General features: G+C 32.7%; 1 protein-coding gene across 1 annotated transcript in view; it reads right to left on the bottom strand.

Annotated features, from left to right (window-relative positions):
* The window catches only part of LOC124361886 (inhibitory POU protein), an 83,346-nt gene that overhangs the window by 44,656 nt on the left and 11,630 nt on the right, over positions 1–27,060 (bottom strand). Inside the window, exons 3-5 of the mRNA XM_046815976.1 lie at positions 19,593–19,739; positions 16,186–16,433; positions 15,485–15,541 (exon numbers count right to left, since the gene is read on the bottom strand). Of these exons, the coding sequence (XP_046671932.1) occupies positions 15,485–15,541; positions 16,186–16,433; positions 19,593–19,739 (452 nt within the window). The remainder of the gene's footprint in view (positions 1–15,484; positions 15,542–16,185; positions 16,434–19,592; positions 19,740–27,060) is intronic.

The raw sequence follows: 27,060 nt of genomic DNA, 5'->3' as shown, positions 1-27,060 counted from the left end.
ATAAGTGGATAATGTAAATTTTTAATTTCACTAAAATAGACAATTAAATAGCCAAAATGTAAACAAGTTAATTAAATTCAATCCTCCTTTTGCATTTTGTAACTGTAGGAATATTTTACTCTATGGCTCCCAAACACCATTTTCAATTATATTAGACAATATATTACTTTTGTATATAAAAACAGTTAGGAAAATTATTTAAACTCTGTTCGCTTATGTGGTTAGATTGTAGTGGAGCTTAAGTGAAGAGAAGAATATTCGGTTGTAATAATTACAATACTTATTTTATTATCCTTGAAGCTATAATTAATCAGACTGCATTGGCCAGTAAACCAATATAAGATAATGTAATAACCAACTTAACACATTCATCGACGTCAATAGGGCTATCAGTCCCGGGAGAACTTTGATGGAAATTATCCATCCCAGAGGCAATCCATGCTGTTTTTCACATAGTCAAATGCATTTACATTAAAACATATTTGATTCAAGTTTGTGTGAAACGTAGTTTAATTGACCTCTTGCTGGAACCTTCAGGACACCTTTGATTGAATTGACCTTAACTCGTAATGGCATTTGAATGGTTAGTCTTCATTACTGTAAAATTACTTTATGTCCATAGGCAAAGTAATTTTTTTTTCGAAAAATCACGATTCTTTTATATAGCAAACAGGAAAGTTATTGTGCAAAAGTCATTTTATATTTACATGTAATTGACATCTTCTGTTGAAACTTTTTAAAATATTAAAACTTTCAAAATGCTGAAAATTAACAATGCTCAACAGAGTGTTACGCAATACTCGAAGGAATAGTGATTAACTTTTCCAAAGTATAGTATGTAGGCTCAAAGATTATGCCATTGCAACTCCAAAGTACAAATACAATTGAGATTCAGGGACGACATGACTAAAAAAGTATTATCAGTGCAGTTCAGCCTTTAATTAGTGTGTCCTTAGAAATTAGTTGGAGTTTGATTCATCTCTGTGTTTTTTATTAATATCACGCTTCCGATTTTCGGTCATCACCCTCAGTCAAAAAGCAAATGTAATTGATGTTGAATATTTAACTCTTAGATCAGTTTAAATGTTGTAAAGTCGATTAAATGTAATTTATGGCATTATTAATTCTGATTATTGATCTGATTAACTCAAACAGTTGATTACTCCCAAATAATTACTTATCGAGTTGGATAAATTAGACTAGGTGGTTACCGTAAAGAAACCGATACTGCATTGTCTCTGTTGGGCGCCATAATGGTTTTTACTTTTCTTTACATGATAGCAGCCATGACCTCAAGCATTTTAACTGCTATATTTGTGGCCGTGTATGTCAGACGTATCATTTTTTTTATTTATAATTACTACTATCAAAAAGTTTTTTTTATTGTTTCGATTTATTTGTTTGTTTTTAAATTTAAAAAAATCTCAAACATATTTATATATTTTATATTTTAAATACTAAAAAAACAATACAATAAAAATGGATGAATATTAATCATATCTTTAAAATGAGGTAGGCTATCAACTATGATTCTACGACCAACAATAAGGGCGTGAAAGTGTTGGGATTTAATATCGATTTTGTGAGTAAAACTATGGCATATATATTTTGTGGTATATCACACTACAAGCTGTCCATTGTCTCTGATGTTTGGTATGGTCCATTTTTATGTGTGACAGATCAGATTTCTTTTCTCAGACACATGGCAGGTGTTATAGCTATAATCTAGGTTTATGATTCACATCGATGCGTTGAAAAATTGCTAATACAACTCGAATTTTAAAATATTCCAGCCAAACCCTCACAGAGAGGGAAAAATATGTCAGTATTTTTACTTGTGTCAGTAATTGTTTGACGCGCTCTGAAAACGTAAATGATACTTATGGCTTTTTTGTTTGAAGTGTGTTTTTGACGAAAGAGCATCGATGAAGATAACATGATTTTAAGGCATTTTAAATTTTTAAATGGAATGAAAATATGAACACTACGTTTCAAGAGCTTTTCCAATCCGATTTCAAAGTTTTTTTTTTATTATTTATTACATAAACTACGAATTGAGTAAGTGAACAAATCATTCCAATGCGTTATGCTAAACATATATCAGAAATGGTAACTAGCATAAGATATAAAAATACACTTACTTAATAAAACTAACGTTATTTATTATTTACAAAAAGAATAATAATAATAAAACACGTTACACGTCACAATACAAACATGTCCATTAGTTTGAAAAATATTTGCAGGAGATTCGGTCCTACTAGAACTTGTAGAAAAAAACTATAATGTCCAGTGAAAAACTGACAGACTTCATAGATTGGTGTCTTACGAAAATAAGTAGAAATACCATTAATGTTACAAGGAGCTTGAGTTTAGAAGTGTTAATGCGTTGATATCAAAACGACATAGTTTAGTAGATTCTATGTAGCTGAGGTCTTACATTTCCATGGAGATTAATTACATCTCTGTAAATTAAAGTGTTGAAGAAAAGTCAAGTATTTCTAGATCTTGCTGCTGAATAATTTAATACATTTTGTACGTCAGGTACAGAATAACCTTACATCCTTAACCCGCACTGAGATGAGACACACGTGGTTGAATAGTCCAGGAGCCTATAAGCACACGACCTGGTTTTCTTGAAAACGAAAGAAAAATAATCTAATCTGAGAAAGAAATCGATCGTCAGCTGCACTGGTTTTGTGGAAGTCGAAATTTGAGGGTGTGTATGTATGCGTAGAAAAAAATGGAACATGTAAAAATAAATAATTTAATTTTTTAACCCGTTGATATCCTTTTATTTTGACATCCACCAAAACTATAGCGTAGGTGATGATTGGTTTATTAAAAAAAATCTTTTATCGATTTCAAGAAAAATTCGGTTTATATACGCTTATAAAGTGCGAGTTGCATCTCGGATCTTAGACTAGACGAGTGAATGAACTTTCCTGCTTTTTGATTAAGAAAAGTGCCAAATCACAGCATGGTCGCTTATGAAGGAATGGTTGCCACTGAGATTTCCTGGAGATACGGTGTTCGGTGGGGAGGGGGGAGGTGAGGGACAGTGACAGCAGAGTGACGGCTGACGTCGCGCTGCAGTTAATAGACACCAGCTGATCCGTCACTTAGCTAGGTAACGAAGACAGAGACAGTACACGGCGGGGAGAGCTCACCTTCTGAGACAACAATTAGCTACGTCTTGACACGACCTTCCTTACCTCTTGGGGCACGGAGGACAACGCAAGTTTGTTGCAGAGTAATTGAAGTTGATCTTTCAGTTTTGCCAGTTTTATCTCCCACTAGGCTATGGATTTTAAACATTCTTTTGTAATTATTTGAGAAGTGAAGTTTTGTGGGCTGTTGCCATGTTGAAAGACCAATTACACTAAGCATTGATTATAAACTATATAGGCCAATAATTGTTTTAAACATTAATTTTTATACGATTGGGTACTTTTTGGCTCTGAATCTTGTTTTGGCGTGACGATTATGTTGCAGCGTTTGAAATAACCTGTTAGAGATTAATCTGTATTCATCTTAACCGTTCCATTAATCGCAGTGTTTTTTTAGTGCCATTGCTTCAAATAAAATCAAGACTCATGGTTTGCAAACCATACAACGATGAAATCCCTCCATTGCCAATTTTATATATCAATTTTGAAGATTATTTTGTGTGTGAAGACGATCGCTACTGTTTTCGCCATAATTCTCGGAAAAAATAGATCAAGTTTATGTCTGCTTCATAGTTTTAAAGTCATGAACAGTAACTTTTATATATTGAACTGACCATGTAAGTTCTATTTCGTGATCGTATATTTCAATGTTGAACTTTTATTAAGACGATTCCAAGTTAAATTTAGTTGTTTTAATTCCAAGTGAAGATAGTTGTTGATCACTTTCTTTTTCTAGCTAAAATGGTTGAAGACAAAGAGTTATTATCAATGTGCATTGAAAGATTTATATATTTTGTAGAATAAAAGTTGCTATTGTCACTGGTTGGAAAAATAAGCGAAGTATTCTATGAGTTCACTTGTTGCCAATCCATTTAAAATAAATACAGACTCATCAAACAGTACAGTCAAATGGGTAGTTCGCTGTTGTAACGAGTTACTACAGAAAAGTATGAATATTGCTTAGTTAATGGATGAAGTAGACTTGTGGAACATTATAAACCTGAAAAGATTATAATTGTTCATCAAACTTTGAATATTTGAATGTGTGTGTGTAAGTTTTAAAATACAAATATATTAAATACATTTGTTCAATTAAAGATACATTCTCATTCGCTCCACGTCGGTAACCGCGGTTCGATGAATTTCCAAGTCAATATATTACGCCGCATTACACAGACGCGGTCAAGTGGAGCGCAAACCGAACGTTTCCCCGTACCGCTTAGTTCGTCGCTCCAAGCGAAAGAAAAGCTCCAGCGGGAAAAAACAAAAGTCAAACAAATCCGACCAAACAGAACAGAACGGGTGCGGGGCGGAAACGGATCGGCTGGGGGACTTAATTTGGTCAGTCGGAATAATTGTGTGCAATGTAATATTTGCAATTGGGTTGAAAATTCAAATGAAACACTATGATGTTTGTGTTTATAGCGAGCTGGGGAGAGCCGTGCAGCTGGGAGGGCGCATGTGCCCGTGTTACGTCCCCTACAACAACTAACACTTGTTGAACCTGGCTCGATATTCCCACTTCGCGCTTCCCCTGTCCGCCATCACCTTACTCGTCAACTATATATAATTATATATGTCTAGACAATTCATGTATGCCTGCAGAAAATCTGATTTATATCTATTGCAAGTTGTAACGATAAAACTGCCAAACTGATCAAGTAGAATACTACGCAACATTATTGTTTCAAATCTAAATCAAATATTTTAATAACTCTCCAGGTGCATATGATAAGAGCGATAATAAACTCTTCCTATACACGCGATTCTATTAGCGAAAGCTTCAAATTGGGCCGTGCACAGGACATGTAATTGTATTAAATTATTATTGCCATCCAACACGAGATTGATCGATTTTCATTATTTTAGCGTATCATATAATTAGTTATATTTTGCTAGGCAATTTCCATTATAGTTTTAAAATTATACTATTAATTATTATTTTATTAACGATTCACGTTATTATTTATTGTTATACTAATATTTAATTATATTTTATGTTAAAATTAGGTTATAATTTTAGTAGAGTTCCATTTCTTTGTAGGTGAATAATACATTTAACCGTATATGTTAAATTTAATATGTAATTATTTATAATGTTAGTTAATTATAAAATAGTTTTAAATCTTTAAATTTATGACGGATAAAAAGGGCAGAGATGCCTAAAAGTAACAAATAATATATTTAATCACACAATGTTTACTCTCTGATATTTAAGATTTAGATGCCTTCATAATTATCTGTGAATATTAAGTATATACTAATGCGGAAAATTGTGGATTCCAAAATTGAAAATGGGTTTTTTGTAAAAAATAAGACTTTATTACATTGTAAAGGGTCAATCTATAAACATATACAACGTTCAGATAACGCTGGGTTCATTGATAGGCTGATTACGGCAATGGAACCATTCATAGATTCTACTTCTAAAACTTTCCACTCCTATATATTATGGAATTTGCAATTTAATATGATTCTAAATTACTTTTAGTAGTTATAAAGTACAACTAACATAATAAATGTGTTTAAAGTAATTATAAATATTAATTAATTTAAAATAAAAACATTAATAATTATACTTTTTATTTTGCCAGGTCATTCAAAATCAAAGCTGTCCTCACCAGACTTGTAAAAGGAAAGTGATTACAGTCACAAAATAAAAAGTTTAATAATTGATTAATTTGTTATTATAAATTACTTAATATTTACAAATTAACCAGTAAAAACACCATATTTAAAATTAAAATTATTGTTGATGTGAATTATCGAACAATCTTATCGAATAATGACATCGAATAATATTTGCAGTCGAATACGACTGTACTGCGGATGTTATTGGTTGACTATTGATATTTAGTACATTGTCCCCGATATAATGAAGTGTGCATAACGCTGAATGTATGCCAGAATACACGGTTTACCTGCGATACTATTGGTCCAGCCCTGAGCTCAATCGATATCTACAGGAAACATAACCTTTGTGGAAGTGCTGCAATTAGGTAGATTACTTAAATGGAATACGTGACAGAGGCAATACTTAATATGTAGTTTTAATCTACTTTTAATTTAAAATATATCATTTTTATTTATAAAATCTTAGTGAGATGATTTTGAAGAACGTAACTGTGTGTTGCTGTACATAAAATAACATGATATATAAGAAATATATGATAAAATTAATATTTGACCATTGATCAAAATCCCCAAACTCAGACTGTCAAATCATGATCATTTCAATAACAGTAATTGTTTTTCATATTATATTACAGACAGTTGAAAGATATATCTATTTCAAGACATTTTTACTATCGTAGTCCACGAAAAATATGATTTTGTTGTTACAAATTGTACAGGGTGAATTAGCTAGGGTGTCTAAATGTATTAAAAGAGAGCAATTACAGCTGTAACAGAGGAAAAAAATGAAACCCCTTAATATCACGGGGAATTTATATTTAGTATTTTCATCGGATTTTATGAACAAAGTGTGTCAAACTGGATGTCCCGAGCTCCAAACCCACAAATTCAACTACAAAGTTGTGGCATGTGACAATTAAAGTTTTAAATCTTTTAAGTTTGTTTTCAAAATAATTTTATTCTTTCAAAAAGGAGGACGAAAAAAAATTATGGTGTTACAGAAAACCCGGTATTTTGTACAAATGTAACCCGTAATAGACTAGTGAAGCAATACGGAGACAGTACGATGTTCTATTTTCGCACAGAGTGTTCATGTCTCGCTTTATTATCTGGGCAGATACTGATTCAAATATGTTCAGTGAGAACTAAAACATGTTTTTAATGTTGAAAATTATGTACACAGTATCATTGCTGAAAATTATAACTGTTTTACAAAATTTTCAAACGTAACTTTTGCCACATGATACGTGGGATTAACACTCTTGTGAATACATATAGTTAGCTATCTTTCAATTGATATTTATCCGTTTCAAAATGGCTAGTGAAAACACGTTTTAGTACGAAAAATCCCCTATTTTATATGTTTTTACAGTAAAAATAAAATTGTACACCTTGAAAATAGTCAATTTGTAATGAATTTACTTCAAATTGCAGTCACATGAACATATTTTACAAACCTTTCCTAGCCATAAAAAATAGGTATCTAGAAAAACGTTCAAACTGTCGTTCAAATAATTATGAAGTGGTACGAAATGTGCCACCACGATTTAATCGTCTTTGAATAAGCATTTTCTTTACTTTTTTACACCCTTTACTTGTGGCATGTGGCAACAGGCACAGCACCGAAATGTTATTTTCCCTAAATTCCCTTATGGAGTGTATCTTTGTATAGAGGATTCGATTCTAATGTGTACGAACTGCTTTGATTTCAACTGTTTGATTTCGGCTGTGGATCAATAAAATTAAGCAAAATATATTGAACTAAACAGTGTATAGCTATGTTGCTGAAATTCTCTTTAAAAGATATGGATATTATATAATCAACAGAAGAAGTTATTATCAATAATTAATTTCATAAAAATAAAATTAGGGAATACCTTGTAAAGAAGGGTTTAGGGAAAACCGTGTAAAAGCTAGGGGTAAGCAGTTAGCCTCAAAACTAAACTGATGTAAAGAAACTATTTAGTATTTGCTCGTTATTTATATGTTTGAAATGTAAATAGCGCTGATCATGACTTGAAAAACTTTTATTTGCACCAGGTTCCGTACCAGGTAATTTGTCCATTTGCTGTATAACAATAATACATAATCTTGTTTAAAAAATCTGAAAATTTATGAATAGCATCATAGAATTATATGTCTTCTTACATGGGGGAAGTAAGGAAGTTAATTCTTCTCGTTCGATGTACACGTCGGAAAATGATTGAGAACGAAATTGAAGTAATTGGGGCAATGAAAGAAGGCAGTAAAAGGCAAGGAAGTACAGGAGGTCTAAGAGGTCTCTGGCGTCCAGGTTTAATTCATTTAGCGGCCTTAACAGCCAAGGGGTGGGATGTGCTTGTGAGTTGGTGGGTGGGGGGGGGAGTAGCTGAGCCGCAAATCGGGCTATCGTATCGCCAAGACGTCGGATAGGGAGGCGGACCCTAGATATAGACCCTTACTGTGGGACTATGAATGTATGCAGGGCCCTGTAGTGTGACTCCCTAGGGATCCGGTCCCTACACCGCTCCCTGCTACACTTGCATACAAACACCCCTCACTATATCGCGGTACCCTCCTCCGCGCTACCACTGCCACAGCTCTGTCTGTGTTTCAGCCATACAATTGTTTCCGGTAGACAGACTGACGTGATTGTCTTCCCGATGGAGTATCGAGGACATTCTGGGAAGGGCCGAGTTTATAATACTCCCCTAAATGTAATTTACAGTTTGCGTTATTCCATGAATTTCTTAGACCAAACAATATTAAATTAAGAAAGCTATACAATTGCTATGAAAATTTGAGGTTATTAGCCCTTAGTGCAGTAAATAAGTACTATACAGTGACAAGAGACGTTCGGTGTGCTCGAAGTAAAGCGCTAAGGTTTATAGCCTAGGAGACGAAGGCCAATCTCCATTGTATAAACACACAATTCTTGTTTTTCTTGAAATTGATATAAATTTCTTCCCACGACAGAAATGGATGAAATAATTTTTCAGATAATATCTTTCTTACCTTGACATACTTAAACCCACCGTCAGACTCAACAGTATTAGTTATATCAATCACCCTCTGACAACTAGATAAACGGTCAGAAAGTTTCCAGTTTCAGGGGTCTGCATTTGGCTCGCTGGCGCTGATTTATTTACGTGTCTGATGTTTGGGTTTTAATTACATAAGCTAAGAATAATATGATTTAATAACAACTGGTTTTAATTTTGTGATCCTTTTGTTACCCTCATACTTCGATCTATAATACGCGTAAAACTAATGTATCTGATGATCTACTTCTTTCTTAGATTAAATCTATATATCGATTTCATAAAATCTAGGCTATGTATTTATATAACGCAATTCGACTATCGGTTCCTGAAATATTCCTGGACATTCTTCAAAATTAAAGTTAATCTACATGATTCTCAGTTAGCAATACACACTAATATTTATCTTTTTAAATACTTTTTTACTTTAAAAGATCACATTGACATGAGAGTACTTAGGAAGTTTTGTAGTGGTATGTGTTTTTATTACGATAATCGTTCAAACAAGACCACACAGTAGTATAAAAATTTTTTGTGATATATAATCATAATTCCTGAAGGACCTGTTCGTTTTATGAAAGGAAATGTATACAGTTTATTTCAAGTATTCATTAATATACCCAGACAATTTCTTCTGTCACCTTTGCACCTGCTCTTTTTCACAGATAATATGTAAATAATACTAAAATTGATACAACAAATGTTTTGAAATTCCAATAAGCCACCACTCGGTCAAGTCGGAGTTGTGACATTGTTTCCTACTAATAAATACCTTTAATTGTACGTACTACTTAACCTATGCACCCACTAAAACATTTTCCTTGATTTCCTACGGTCCTTCCCCCCTGGTCTACTGAATACGTCCACTAAAATAGTTTTCATATACACCAACAATATGTAAAGTTTTGTAGCTCTATTTGTAATAGTTAAAATAACATTAAGCCGTGCCACGTCTTGGAACCCGATGTTTTTGCAGTGTCTTGGCGCTTTGATTATGCCTCCATTACATATAAGTAATACGTTCTAAAATGGTTAAAGAAATTGAAACACTTTTATACACCAAATTCTTTTTTAAGTTAAAGAACGACTGTAAATGAAACATTTTTTGAATATTTCTGAAACAAGAGTAATTTTTAAAGTAAACGATGTAGTCTATAATTTACGTATTTTGGTTGTAATTTTCATATTTAAAATTATGTTTAAAATGGATCCTGCAAAGCACTTCTTATATACACATTTTCTTTCAAAAAATATCTGCACCAACAATACTAATTGTTTACCATTTGTTGGAGGTTCTATAAAAAAAGCTGAGTTTTTCAGGTAAAAATAATGTTGTTTTCAGGATCACGAAAACACTCAATACCTTTGCAAATATATTAAGAATGCTGTGTACACATTTCACCTCAATAACATTAAACCCTTTTGAAAAAACATTCCTTGAATTTGAAAAATGTTATTTTCGGAAAACTTGAAAATGTTTATAAAGGTATAAAATTACGTGATACATTTTTTATGAACCACTCAGTCTTTTAATGTGTCGCTTTTCCTATGTAATTATAGACAATGTTCTTACGTTATAATTGATATTTCAAAATCAAAATAAACATTTTTCGTAGAGTAGCGTACATGTAATTATTGTATAAATAATTGTTCTATTTTTCACAAAGATCCTACCGTAGGTTTATTAAACCAAGACTGTATTCTCATTTGTAATTGGACTAATATTATTTCAACAGATTTATTTTCACACAGGTTATTGAAAAATAAACATTACATCGTGCGTATAATAATTGAAAAAAAAAACAATTGTTACTTTTATAATGTTACTAAAAAAGAAATTAAAACTAAAAATAACTAAATCATATTTAACGTTTCGTAAAATGTACAACTGGTACATTCATTTGACAGTACAGGTAATGTTTTAGAAAATGTACCCAACGTTAGCATGGTGAAGTATAGGATCACGGCCCAAATTAAACGTATTACGGTTGGTGACAATGTTTTTATGCATTTGTTTGGTATTATAATTCTGTATGAAGCAACAGTGCTATTATACTAAATCGTTTGCACTATGAAAAATGAACTATAATGATTGTAAATGAGCTGTCAAAAAATGAAACACACGTGGTTTTAAATTCTTCTACCAAACAGTAATCATACTAGTGACCTTGCAAAATTAAATATTCTAAATTAGTCTTTAGAGATTAATGTTAAAATTATAGTTTTGCTTGGTTTATTCATACTAAGAATTATAATTTGCGTTATTTCCATTATTAAATTGGAACAGATTTATCAAAGGTCAGAGCTAAGTACATCCTTGTTAAACACAATTATTTCAGTTATACATTATATATGGTTTCAAGGCTCATGGACTAAACGAAACACTCGTAAGCTAAGTTTACGCTATAAATCATATGATACAGAATATTTATAATCCCGACTAATTCCCAATAAACGACAAATTTTAAGTAAGAAAGAGTGATGCCCTAATGGGTCATGATTTCATTCAGCAAATGAAGCGTTTTCAGTTAAACTCGTTAATTTAGTTAGTTAATGAAGCGCGTGACAAACTACGTTGGAAACCAGGGTGATTTTAGGTGGTTTAACTAAATAAACAGATTTTACATTTACTTGTGTTTGTGAATAATCTATGTTTGTAAAATTAGTAGGATAAAGTGGGGGTTATTTCTGAGTGAGAGATACAAATAAAGTGATTTGTACAAGTGTTGGAGATAGAGTTAATGTATTCATTATCGCAACTCAAAAGGGTTGCGTTGAACTGTTAAGTAGGAATCATATTTGTTGGTTTCAAAACTTAAGTTAATTACTGTTATAAAGCAGATATTAAACTAACTGATATACAAAATGTTTCAAAATGATACTTGATGAGTTTTTAGGAAGTCACTGGTAAGTGACCAGGCGCATGCCAATAAAGGTTGGTTGCATGGAAGATGCTTCTGGAATTTCAAATTTTAAACTATATCCCTTAATTAGTATTTAATTACCACAAAATTGTGAGAAAAAAGTAGTAAAATTCGTACCTCTTTCAAAAATGAGTTTCATTTGCCACAACAGAGATGTAATAACCTTAAATTTCTGGAATAGTTTAGTTGAAGACGAATAAATAAATGGGTTTTATCTCGAAAAGTTTTGTTCAAAATAGTAATAATTTGTTGCACATTTGTGTTTATTGATTTGCTGCAGATATGAAGACACAAGTATTAACGCGTTTGATTCCGTCAGTCTGTCCGTATTAGAATTGCTAAAGATACTACAGTTACTAACTGCTATTACCACAGGATTTTAATTTCCCCCATTAAAAAAAAATAATTTTCCAGCTAAAGGGCGGAAAAATCCAGGCTCTAACTTCTTGAATATGAAGTTGAAACCCAAACAATTACCTGCAGTGACTAACTATCATAAATTAATAATTAATAAATATTAATATTTGTATCCATTAGGGGAATGTATTCAATTATGCCGGGACATTGATGATGAAGTTACTCAAGTTCCTGATTGGTAAATGTGTAATACTTTGGTGATAATTGACAATGACAATCAATGAAGTGTATTTAGTTGTGTTACTAATTATTGTATAATATCAGTGCGAGTTGAGTGTGCATGGAATGTGGTACATGCTCTACACTACGCGACACTATCACACCCTGCACCACTTGTGATATACATCCGTAATACATCGAAATTACAAGTTCCCTACATTGTTACTCATATTCCACAGATTCACAACATTGGGGTATTCTATAAAAAAAGTGTTTGTTTCCATATTTAACATTTGTATGAGTTGTGCAATTAAATAGTGACCATCAAAATACAATCGTTCAATAGCATTCCAATAAGCATTCCATTAGTTTTCTGTTGTGTTTGACCAGAGGTCTGAACATCAGCTGTTTGCCACGAGAGGAGGAGTTGCCGGATTGTTTTCATGACTTTGGATAATCGGTCATTTTGTTATTGTGCATTTCAGTGGTGGTGGCACCTCATAGTGATCATCGTATCGAATTCCTGTTTAGAAAGATTGCAATATTACTAAAGCTAGTCGTCAAAAAGGTGGTCATTCGTGGAAGATTAAATAAATCATCAGTTCTATGACCTGTAAACAATTTTTATTACATAGCGACAAAAAGACTAGCTAGAACAGAGTGTTCCTAAATGTAAACTGTGGGTAACATTTGTATGAGTTATTTTGAGATAAGTTTCATTAATTTTTCACGATAAACCACCACAATTGCGAATATATATGTACTTGTAAATATAAAATTGTTAAACATATCAACTTCGTTAAAATAATATAAAGAGTAGAGTAAATATACAATGACAAATAGTACAAATCGAATCAAACCACATAATGTGCAAAAATTACTTGATGTGTAAAAACATCTGATGTAATGTTGTACGATATAATTGAAGTATTTTAAATAAAAAAGTACGTGAATTTCCCCGGTGGTATACATTTAAGTTAGGAATATTCTAATTCTAATAAACATAGGCCCATAATGGCTCCTTTTGGACATGCTGGTCTCATAGTTTTATCTAAACATCGATAACGTTTGAAAGCTTTAACATAAATAATTACATATAAGAAAATTATAGTCATAAGAAGTTTTGTGACATTACATCTGGAATGATTTTTAGTGTTTATTGTGAATTAAAAACTATAAGTAGAGAAATAATACTATGGAAGAAATAAACCTATGTGATAAGTACATTTAATTGGAAGAACAGAATTTAGTTCCAAACGGGTGGAGATTGCGAACCCATTTTCATGGAAACAGTCTTATTTAGACCGTTTCACCAGAATACGATCCTCAAAATTTTACATGGTTTAAAAAAATAAAATGTAACTTGATTGAAACACAATTGAATTTTAATTCAATTCTATGCTTGTACTGTTATTTTTATGTCTAAAGCTTGCAATAAAAATTACCTTAGTTAAAGCTAATTCACATAATAATAATGGTCTACTATTATTAAAATGTAAGATATGAAAGAACCTTAAAATGACTTTATGAAATTTGAGAAATATAACCTGATTAGGTTTTGTTGTTTAAGCATAAAAGAACTTGTAGACAACTCTTCTGTAAAGAAAGTCAATTAAATATATGTTATTATTATTTTTGCTTTAAGTGAAAAATAAAATACACACAAAATGTTTTTCTTATGGCACATGAGTTTGTGTTATCAGATTAGTACGAGCGCAGCGCAACTCTAGTTGTGTATTGAGTGTGTTGGGGCATTTCAGGACTGGCGGAATATTAGGAGAGTAAAGTTATAAACAGTGGCTGGTCACCAGTTCGGCAACAATAATGAAATGGCAGACTCAATGAGACCACAATTATTGTGGCCTAAGTCTCAGGGGACAAAACCCCTCCCCACTCATTGTGTGGCTCGCGCGGACCCTATACAACTCGTACAGTGTCATAGGCACTGCATAACTGGCAATTGTGTTAAACTCTAAATTCCTTATCATTTAAAAGTATTGAAAAAACTACTTTGGTCGTTGTCCTCAAAGATGTTTCTGATAATATCAACAGTTAAAGCAGTGCAATAAAATAATTATATGTCACAAACCTCAAAACATTTCTAATATTAACAATTGTGGGATACTATTTTGCTTTTTCTTTCAAAGATAACTAAAACATCTTGTATCTCATACGCAATTGAGATTTGTCTTAACTTCCACATATTAAAAATTCCACAAATGTTTTCATCCTTTCAGGTTTGTTCGTGTCTGGTGCCATCTATTGCTATATGAGACAATCATTTTCTTATTTAACTGTGTTGGACTACATTCCAAGCTGACATATTTACGTACTGATTTGAAACAATATTGAACTGTTATATTTTTATTAAAGCCTCGCATTTATTATTTCTTGGACTCAGTATAGAACACTAGTTTTGAAATAAACATAAAAACTAATATTATTACATTACACACTGGAAACCGTGTATAAAGTGATTAGTTTGTCTCTTATTCTACCCATTAAAACTCATGTGTATAGTGCAGCAACAATTTACAAAATTCACAAATGCTGATTAATTATTCTTAGCCATACTTTGAGTGGCCAATGTTTAAGAAAATGCAAAATGATTGTATCACAAGACTAGCAGGTATCTTATTTTACAAACCCAAAATAATGACAACCTTAGTAAAAAGTAAACACTATATTCAAAATAATATAATAGGAATTACTAATAGTTGTCCAAAAACAAGTGTCATCGCTATCTGCCTTTTTAAAATCTTATTTATGTCTAATTCAATAGGTGCGGAAATTTTAATTTTAGGTGCACTGATTGACAATCAATCTATTTTCTACCCCCATTTTGTTTTATTAAACGTTCTTTCCCTTTCCCTTTATGTTTACTCATAACTAGAAATACTGTATGTACAGAAAATATCTTTAAAAACTACATTCCACTATGGAAAATTGTGTGAAACGGTACCTTTAAATGGAATTGTAAAACCATGTTTCCCCAAAGTAAATATTTTAGGTGAAAATACAAAGTTCAGTAACAATCCTGTCACTGTCTGCTTTCCCAGCTTTATATATTTTGCCATCTAACACTCGGCAGTATATTCTAAATAAGGGAGCACAGAGAACAGGTTATTCCGACTAGTATTGATAAGAAACCCTAACTTACCGGAGGAGCCGACTCCAGCGACCTACCAGTCCACGGATCATTTTCGACCTTGACATGCTGCAACAACAAAAATAATAACGGTAACAGAACAAAAATGACGGCTTCTCCCAGATACAACAAACAATAAACAGACGCCGTTGAAAGTTTCTAAACTATACAGTCATTGTAATCATCTAATTCCGACTGTAGTGCTGTCATTCCAAGATTGTTGGTGGTTCCAGAAATCTTCTATTAATGTATGTTTTTAATGGAACACCTTGATTTTTGCTTTCTTTAAATATTAACATTTTAATTTTCCTCATATTTTTGAGGAAGTATATTAAATATAGAGTTTTAACAAAAAATTGTATGTATAGTCTATACATAGCATGTATAATTAGCAAGTATATTCAGAACATTAATTATGTTTAAAATTCGCACTTCCAAATATGTAAACTAAGTGCGTCGTAATTGCTATTTGAATGACGAACATGAAAGCAAATTCAAACTAAAATTATAAATTTACAAGACATACTTCGTTAATATACATTTCTTAGAAATAACATGACGTGCAGTGCACGTTGCCTTATATTGATTGCAAAACATTTTATCCGCACTACCACTGCTATTTCCACTGTCAGCATTGAACGTTTAACGAGTTCTCTAATGAAGGCTTGTTGATTGAGAACTAGCGAGAAAAGTTATCGAGAGACTGCCCCGACTGTGGGAGCATCGAGTGTGAAGTTGGAAGTAAAATGTCCGGCAGAGTGGACAGGACAGGACAGTAGAGCGCGAGGAGGGCGCGGACAGATCGATGTGCAAGTGATTTGTGAGGTGACGACGACGACGGTGGTGTCAGCGGCGACAAAGGCTGTCATTTGTTGCGCGGCAAGAGCGGGCCCTGGGCCGACCAGTGGCTCGGAACGACCAGCTGCTGTCCGGCCTGCGCTGTGACTCACCCCCGCTGGCACTCGTTGTCATAGAGAACACATTTCTAACATTCCCCCCATTCCTCTATCAGTTTGATACGAGCAAAATTAGATAAAGAGAATTTAATTTCAAACTGCAGCCCGATGTCGATCCTAACTTTATTTTTCAAAATTAAAAAAATTCCATTCAAACAATTTTAGCCAACATACTGTATACTAATAACACAAAGAAAACACTTCAATGACGAGGTTATGATTTATGCGCAGGTGACAACAGCGTGATACAATTTAAAACAAATGTAGTAGTTAAAGTTATGTGATAATATTGTAACTTTATGCGAGGATTACGTACAATATATTTAGGTCATTAGCAATATTTATTTAATATTTAGGATTTTAAGTATATTATACTTTAATGTACTTTAGTGTTTAGTGTAATTCATAAGTTCTAACGATTTCAGAGTCGAGATAGAATTAAAAACTAATCAATTGCATGTAATAAAAACTTACATAAAAAGAAGATCTAATAAATAGAAACAGAATTTCTTTGAGTGCAATAACAGAAAGTAATTGATATAGTGTCTTATAGTTTAGGTTTATTCTATATGTTCCTTATGAGAAAGCACAATTTCATTTACCTAGTTCTTTAATTGTCTAGAATTTTGTGTTATTTGTAATTGTTAGTAGTATAATGCTCAAACATTCAATAGAATTACAAGGTTCTATATCCGGTAAAATAACAGTTTTATCCAAACCAATAGCCAAACATTCATGACTCATCTTGAATATGTTTCAGTTCCATTATTATTTACGATGTCTACGAGTGTCTTATGGCCGGGTAAGATGGACGGGCGCAAGGGTGCGGGGCTCATTAGCAGGTAGGGCTGGCTGTTACAAATGCACAATTATAGAGGGAATAAAGAGGCATGGCCACAATCTGGTAATAAAGCAGCGTTTATGTAGAGGTGGCGAGATGTATGGGCACATTAGCGCTACGACCGGCAGTAACTCAGCTCGCACCTTATTTATTGCCCGTTCTAAATACATAATAACTACAACTTAACTACCTTCCTCCCCCATTTAAATGAAACTCTTTTACTGCACCACTACCACCGTTAAGGAGATTGTCTTAAGAAGCTTATTCTTCACTCGGCTGTTTGGGTTTTGAGTGCTGTCAGAATCTTCTCCCCTCTCCGGCTTGCTCGCGCTGGAATACATTAGCGTAACACTGCATTAGGGATAGTCTGCGTTCCACTTGAGTAATATTTATTTATTAAACGCAGAATGGATGACACCATTTACATGTTGACGTCATTTCAATAACTATTATGATCACTGTTAGAAGAATTCATAAGCTAATTATTTACTTTTATGATGTGTCTGAAGAAGATAGCCTCGCTATCGAAAGGCCTCACGAAAACAATAAAAGTCTTAAATATTGGTTTTATGTTTTTAATGAAAGTTAATTATTTACTGTTTTTTATCTCTACAAGAGGTAGGCGTACGCCACAACACGTGTCGCGTAACAGGCTCCGCTGGGGTTGCATGCAACTTTAAAATCTATGGCTCATTCCATTCTGGAGACGTAGAAAGACGGACACCATAAAGAAATTTTTACATCCCTCCCGGCAGGAAAAAAGAAATTGTGTTAGCCTGTTAATCATAGCCTTCAATGACGCTCAGCCAAATTTCATGGTTAGAAATGCAACATCATAGAAAACACTCTTGTGTATGAAGAAATGAAGTTTCAATTAAAAGCTTGAGTCAACAGATAAAATGTCTATATATATATATATATATATATATATATATATATATATATATATATATATATATCTTGCCACATTCCCATTTTTGTTTATTAAATTAGGTTTCATACTAGTATTAAAACAATAAACGTTCTGATGACCTAAGGGGTATGCTAGAACGCAAAAGTGCGCTGAAATAAAAACATTGTCACCGAGTTTTATCAGCTTTCAAATCTTTTACTTTTTACTCTGTGAATAAAAGTCAGATGTTCAAATTTGATTTATTTATTCTGCTGTTTCTCGTTGTCGTCATGGTTGCACATAAGACTAATGTAAAAATATTCGCGAAAGCTCAGCAAAATCTCATGGAATGACATTTACCTTCATCAAACCCAGTGTTACCAATATATAAATGAAACTTCGTGTAAAATTTCAGGTGTATTCGGTTCGTTTTCGTGATATCGTCCAGACAGACAGATAGATATACATCTAGAATTGCAAACTTCCAATTCCACGAGTGGTATAAGCTACGCTAAAACTCAATAAAAAAATAAAATTTGTATCAATCAAGTTTTTTTAGGCTTCTTACAAAATATATATTTTAAATGAAAGTGTCCACATCTTTGTCTACTATCCGTACAATAGGTAGCATAAGTACACGTAGGTTCTGGAAGCACTGGAAGGTTGGGAAAGATGACAGTGAGCTGAAAATGTGAGCATATGGTTATCAATGTTCGTCTTAATATCCTAAGAAAGTAATACAGTAATTCTCTTATTAGATTAAAAAGAATTTCAAACCTTTCGTCTAAGGAGGTGAAATCTCCTTAGATTTCTGAACGATCGTTGTTAAGACCTTCAACGTTGAATAGGACTGTCCGTGATTATACAAGACAGATGAAAAGCAAAGCTAGAAGTTGATGGAAACCGTGCATCTTTCCATAAGAAAACTTTTGAACCATGATAAAGAGCTCGTAAAAAATATATCTTGTTAGTGTGCACATAAAGCCTGGTTCAACGAGTTATGCTACCCTGCTGAAAAAGATACAGACCATATCATCTAACTATAGAAATCGGTCACTAGCATACTAGAGTGCTTTAGGATCTAAGTACTCCCAAGCGGGAGCGGTGGTAATTCATAATATCCCTCTCCTGCAGAGTATCCTTCGTCTAATAGGTCCCCTACTATGGTTTGAGGTAACAACAAGTAACACGAGCAAGAGCAAGGGAGTTGTAGAACTAACCCTAAACACAGACTTCTCTATATTCTCAACATTTCAGGAAAAATTAAAGAGAGGCTGGTGAAAACTAAGAGCAGAAGAGTAGAAGAATTGGCAATGAATCTTCTGACCGTTGGTACAGCTTTCGAGCAAGTGGTTTGGCATTGGGGTTGGTGATGAGATTTTAGTGATGCAATCAAAACGGCTCAACTAGTGGGGTGAAGTGCTGACTAACCTTGCATGGCAAACATAGTGTTCCTGCCCTCTGCAAGATGGTTCTCAGCTACGTAAAGGATTTGTGGGAAAACGCATGCGACGGTCAACGAATCATTCCGGATGTAGAGCTCGATCTGTAACTTTAGGAATCTTCCACTTGTTGTAACTGGCAATATCAACACAGTTATTATCGTGAGAAGAGACAGAGTTGTTGCATGGTTGAATCTTGAATGCTGTCCAGGATGGGTGAACACGGCCTGACTAACCGATATTGTCCTTCGAAACTGATCATCATAAGGGAGCAGACCTGCCAAAGACAGGTTGGAGTGGAAAGTGAAATTTTGCCTAACCCAGTTATTCGCTTGCCACGGCAATTTCCGAGCTTACATTTTCTCGATAGGTAAGTTTGGAAATTAGAAGTGCTCTTAGGGGGATTCGTAGCGTAACGACGTCCCTTACACTTTCTTTTATCAAAAAGATGGAAAGAAAACTTGACTCTGCATAGACATTTTTGATCTTCGCCGTGCCGGAGATTGCAGAAAGCATCGAAGAAAAAGTATACCCCTTTTAAGACAATTTAAAAAACAAGATTAATATTATTGTTATCATTGAAGCATATGAATACCCAGGGATTTAAATAAAGGCTAAAGAAATATATCGTAAGTACCTCTGTTACGATAACAAACATAAATATATTTAAATCTATAATAGCTCCTCTGAAGTAACATACTGCAATCAAATTAAAATATTACGTAAATTAGAGGACACAATTTTATCAATCTGATGAAGGTACATTTTATAAGGGATTCTTCAGTTCCCATTTCTCTTTGTACATGTACCGAAGCGTGGATGGAAAGCTGCATAGCATGATTCATTGACCCCGTTTTAATAAAATAGCTAATAGCTAATAAAATATACAATTAGAGTTTCCAGACGTGACAGAGATTCAAGCAATAAGTGCTCGTTGTGTTTATAAACGTTTAAGATTAAAAGGGCGTGGAGCAGCGCGCATGAAATAATAATTTTATTGTGACTGCAATAATTTATTATAGCTAGGCAATCAGTAAAAGATATTCTAGTGATAAACCGACTGAGGAAAAATAAAACTAATCGAACTACAACTAACGAACGATTGATCCAACAAACAAGTTGCGGTAATGGCAATTTTTCTTAAGTTGAGTGAATATACTTAGTATCAAAAACAGGTTTCAATCAAAGAAAAGAGATGATCTACAGAAGTCTTTCAAATAGAACAATTTACAGCACGATCAGAAGGATACACCTATTATTTCCATTTTCGGCGCTTAGGGCATTACAGTCAATCGAGCAACCGGTTCCGGTTACCAACCTCGTCGATCAAAGTCACTATCAGTAACACCCAAAATATTAATTTTAGTCAATAATCAACAAAATTATTAGTGAAACAACTATGTATGGCGCGATCTAGCGACCAGATCTAGTATTACAATTGCGGCACATATGTAAGAATAGCAAATTATGTTGATTGGTCCTAATTACGAACCTTTATGACGGCTATATTGGATTACCTTTGTTCAGTATATTTAAAAATAGGTAACAATATTATTAGTTCTTAGTCTAAGTGGCCAGTGTCACAACTTTACTGTTCATGTAAGTTTTCCGGTTCACACCGAGCCGAACCAATGTCAACGCAATTAGAATTCTAAAGAATATTTCGTCCTCTCCGTGTACAGTTTCCGTTAGTATATCGACTGAAGATGGCTCATAATAGTGAGGCTGAATATTTTCAAGAATTTTATTGCGTTAACATGTTTCGGATCGATGTGAACCCGGAACACGTAGTTGATAGTAGTTAGAGAGTGAGTTTATTGGATGTATATGCCTATAATCAAATCGTGATTACAATTCATGACAATAAATATTTGTTTATACTCCGCTACTTTTACGTAGTTTTGGACCCTAATAAATTTATTAAAGAAGGCCACCGGCGCGAGTGTAATGAAATGATTCCACGCCACACCATAGCGGCCCCGCATAAAACCTTTTCATGTAGAAATACAGCGTGCAGATTAGAGGGAACAACAGGGAGGAATGCAAGTTATTATCTGTAGTTATGTAAAATTAAAAAAGCCTGGACGGGGAACAAAAACAAAAGGAAGGGTTGTGAGGATTGCGGGTGGTGCAGGGGCGGTCCCAAGTGAGCGGCCGCCACTGCAGCGTAAGCGGTCACACTGCCAGTGTGGCGAGTATGGCGAAACACTCACTGCCTGACTTTGGGTTAAATTAATGTTATTTAAAATAAATACTGAACATGTAATGTAGGACAACTGAATAAGAGTTGGGAATGTGATAATAAATGTATAGTAAAACAGTAAAATACAAATATACTGTGTTAAATTTAACTATTCCTTTGAACCGACAGGGAGATATTTTATAGTAATTAAGTGAAATTTTTTTTTCCAAATCCACCTGACAAAAAACTCTGATTCAATATAGATTGTTTCCGGAAAATTAAAAACACATTTCTATAGAGTCCGAAATTGTGTGTTTTATAAATAAATTAAAATTATAGCAATTTTAATATCCATTAAACCCTCTATAAAAATATGAAAACTGATTTCATCATATACCTACGCAATACACCATACTTCCAGATTATTTTCAATTAATGGTAAATTGGAATGACCTGGGGTATGTGATGAAAAATTAAACACGTATACCTGTAGTGTTGGTAATTAATGGAGAAAGTCAAAGCAACCAAGACTGAATGTTGCATATATATATATATATATATATATATATATATATATATATATATATAATTTTTCAATAAACATTGAATCACAAAAAGTACTTGCTCCGCCGGGGCAAGTATATATATATATATATATACATGTCGTATATACATACATATATAACTTATATATATATATATATATATATATATATATATATGTATGTAGGTATTGTATACATGTTTTAATCTGTACAGTTAACCCAGTAATGCATTTAATCAGTATAATTACTTATATTCATTATTTTTGGTGATACTTTTATTCACCTTCTTCGCGTGACTATTTGTTATGGACATCAAAGATCAGTTAAAATACTACCAACGAATTTGAGTAGTAATTGCAAGTATAAAAAGGCTTAAAAGGAGATCGGCTTCTCCTTAAAAAAAAAAAGTATTCCAAAATTAATTAAAATGTACTGTGTACGTAATTAATCATGAAAACCCCATCAGAAAGCACATAACAATTATTAAATGTATTAAACAAAAAAATATAAATTTTTAAAGCATATTAGTAATCCTAAATAAATAATGGATTAAGAAAGTGTAATACATTTGTAACACTGGAAACCTGTAATTGTTTAAACACAATAATCAGCGTCGTGATGTGGCAGAAGGGGTTGCAGTGGCACTGCAGACGTAAGCCACAACTGGAGCTCACTTGTCTTGGATTAATCTCTGATTGTGACGTAAAACCCGTAGTGCCTGTAACTCGCTTACGAGGGCACATCATTCACTCCTCTTCTCCTACCCATCCGCGTGATCGATGAGTGAGAAACTCGGTTATGTCTACGTAAACTTCGCCGATAGCATTGTAAAAGTTAACAGTTTATCGTCTGGCAATTTTAGGGTTTCATGTCGATAATCTATGTTATTATTTTTAGTGGCGAATCATCTAAGTAGCATTTTCACAACCATAACAGTTTTGTTATAAAAGTTCTTTGTTACTAAACTTTATTATACATTATATATAGTATTTGGTTTTCGTAATAGTGTTATTTGAACCACACTAAGATGCTTTGACTAATTCAAAGTATCTAGGTACTTTTGTAAACAGTATATTGCTTAATAAGTTGTTTACGTATAATTTCTAATAAATATTTAGTTCAATGGATAAAATAATGGTTATTCAGAGTTTAAGCATCTGAGTTCGAGGTACTTGTTATAACAGATAATCAGATAAATGTAGAGTTTTCATTATCAAATACAAATTTGTGAGAAATAATAGTATATATATAAGAAGGAACAATATTATGACTATATAAATACGACTTTTTCATTATGTGTTACTTTATAATCATGTAGTATTTTGTAACCCAATAGTGATTGATAATTATTTTTATTTCATTCATAGGTGTTATAGTACAAACACTTTTTTAACTTTTTTATAAATAGTTTCTGAATAGTTTCAAATGTATATGAATGTTTTGCTACAGGATACTTCTTGGGGAAATAAATTAATAGGATTACAATCTGGTAAAGTCATAACACTAATATTCTCAATCAAAACATTAAAAAACGCCAGAGAATAGAACTGCCATATATTTTCTGTATGTGTATTTTTTAACGAAAGTTTACTAAGAAAATTAATTAACTCATTGGCATTTTTTTTCAGTTAATACTCTTAAAAATCAATCATGAATGATTAGCTAGAAATCGAGATATGCTGAGAATTTTTGGGGATCGAGTCAGTTGTATACGAATATTCTATCTCCTTACTACTTCTCGTACTGACTTCCTGTAAGATTGTTCAAATCTTTTCAATTCCAGTGTACTAGTTTCAACTTATTCAGCTGTTCATGATGTGGCATAGGCTTTTTGATTTAAAAATGGCATCAATTAGCACTTACAGAACAGTATATATCTAATATATCTAAAATCATCTATAGATATTGAAGGGAATGAATCTTCCCCTTGCCGTAGTTTGTTCTTTGTACAAATCTATAACGTCGAGGTAGCCTACGCGTATAATACGGTGTCTAACCTAGGTGTAAGGTGTCTAGGACGATATCAAGAGTCCTGCAGTTATATTTGGCTAATGAGGCATCCCTAAACATCTTTACAGCCAAGATTCCCACCTCTACACAACATCCACATCTCTACACAAGACTATTAAGCTCCAAAAAGTATAATCGGGCATCCTTACTCCATGGTGACATCTTTCCCGATAACGTTTTTTCCGGAACAGTAATGATAAGAATTCCCACAGTTTGTTTTCCATCCCTTTGTATATGCCTTGGGATCCCTTAACTCTCAACCAATAGAACATCAACATCTTTGCCCGCTGTTTGATTAAGTATGGGTAATATGATTAATCACCAACTTCTTATTTTATCCAATACTGTTTGTAGAACACTTTTTCTTAGTATTCAGTATAGCTAATTAATAAAGTGTATCATAAATTTAATAAATGCTATAGCATTTTTCAAAATATCTCTTTTTATATTCCTAGAACTTGGATGAACAATCTAATTTACTTTCACAATTTGAGTTGCATTAATACAACTAAGATAAATTTATTATTAGTTAATTTGTTAATTAAAATATAGTTTTTATTTCTTGTTTAAAAAGGATACATTTTAATTTTGTGTTTAATAAAAAATACAAATAAAAGTTAAACTTTATAACTTATAACATTTAACAATATAATTTGAGCTTAAAATTAAGCTTAATAATAGCTGAGAGATCTGTGTTACAAAAAGTTTGATAGCCCAATAAAAATAAATGGTTAGGTCCATTTTGTTTGTGAATGCTTGCGCTTGACCATGCGCTTGACTTTCTGAGTGTTAGTGAACGGCTATTTGAAATAATTGGGCAGCTAAAGTTGGATACATCATATAGTAATTTTTTAATGCCTCTTCATGGTTCCTTCTAAATTTAAAATATGTTACTTAATTTACAACGTTTATATGAGTGGAGGATTCATAAATACTATACAGCTAAGTCTCTCCATTAAAGTAATAACTAGCCAATGTCTGCTACACTGTTTTCTAAAGCCAAATTGTTTGTTGCTTAATAATGGTTTTCTGTCAGATATTTGTTGAACACATATTTCTCTACAATCTTTTCTAGGTAATGCAATATCGCAATAGGAAGTTGTACAAATTTTTATCTTTAGCGTTGAATATTAGTCTAACGGCAAACTCTTCAAGCCTGTGGAATAATATTTTGTTAATTTATTACTTAAGATACTTTATATAACTGTTTTAAGTGATTTATTTTATATACGTTTATTTTTAATAGCATTTATATTTGGCAAAACGTTAGCGAAGCCTGTCACTCGTGGGGCTGGAAAGACTTGTCTCTTTTGTCTGTGTGTCTGTCTATTTGCCTCGACTTAAAATTTTTCATGAAGCTTAATTTATACATGAGCAACACTGAGGTTAATGACGGTGCATGTCACTCCATGGGAATAGGATGAGTGTTAGCGAATATTTTTACATTGGTATATTGGGCTACCATGATGGAAACGAGAAAATAGGTAAATAAATACATTTTTTAACAAACTCTATACAATGTCAATGTTAAAAGTCGGTGGCAATATTTGACCTCAGTGCACTCTTACATTGTAGTGCCATAGCTAGCTTACCGGAAGTTTGATAAAAAACTTTTTTTTATTAAAAACTGTTATAAAACTTAACTTACTGAACAAAACTATCATACGGCAAGATATCTGAAGAAAGATTTCATCTGTACAGATTTTTGCATAACATTCCTTTCTTTTCACAGTCCAGAATGTGTTCTATGATGGTGCACGTCCAACCATGGAATTAGGCTGAACGTCATTTATACCTATCGCTTAGTAGATTAATCAAAGTTCTCTCTTGTCATCCGGAAGGATGTAAACGTTTCTCTCCTGTCTCGTTATATATTTGTCTATATGTCGATAGGACATTTAGAGAATAGTAAAATCTACATAAATTTGAAATTGTGCATGCGACCTTAACAAAACTTGTTACGCAACACGTGGTGCGGCGTACTCTTACCTTGTTTTATATAATTGAAACCGTATATTTGATATAATCCATCGTCGCAAATTATAATATAACTTCGGCATCCTTTATTGCTATCATTGGATTACACTATGTTCATCTTATGTGGTGACTTGATATCTAATTTTTCTCTTGAAACACAAAGAGAAAAATTGTTCTCTTTAGTGCTACATACGAACAAAACTAGGATTTTAGATCCATCTGATTGCTGGTATATCGTTTAAAGATATTTGCAGAATTAGGTGGTAGGTTTAACATAATATAGTGCATTGCAAGCAGTTTTGTTAGTTTTGTAGCAGAGCGTGCTCTTCGATGATTATATGGGAGCAGCTCCATCTGTGTGACTCATGGTCACGAACCCATCGTCACGCTGTTGGGTTTGTTGTGTTTATTTAATTAAGAAATATTTTGCAGGTTAATGCATTAGCATGTTATCAATTATTTTAGAACTATGAAACATTTCTTGATAAATAACACGTTGTTAAAGAGGATTTGTGTAGAATATCTATACATTAATTTTACACATCATATACCAAGAAAATGCATGCAAACAAATAGTGAAATGTTATTTTTTAAATATTTTATAAGGGAAATTTCCTAGAATTTTGTATTAAATGATTAAAAGATAGGTGTTGTTTTGTACACCTACCAAATATGTATTAAATGTACCTGTATTATATATAGTGATTATGTTTTAATCTAATTGATTATTACTTTTTTTGAAA

This window comes from Homalodisca vitripennis, chromosome 1, assembly GCF_021130785.1.
Source record: "Homalodisca vitripennis isolate AUS2020 chromosome 1, UT_GWSS_2.1, whole genome shotgun sequence".
In the NCBI taxonomy this organism is placed as follows: domain Eukaryota; kingdom Metazoa; phylum Arthropoda; class Insecta; order Hemiptera; family Cicadellidae; genus Homalodisca; species Homalodisca vitripennis.
The sequence above is the reverse complement of the archived record's forward strand: the minus strand, read 5'-3'. Positions and strand labels throughout refer to the sequence as shown.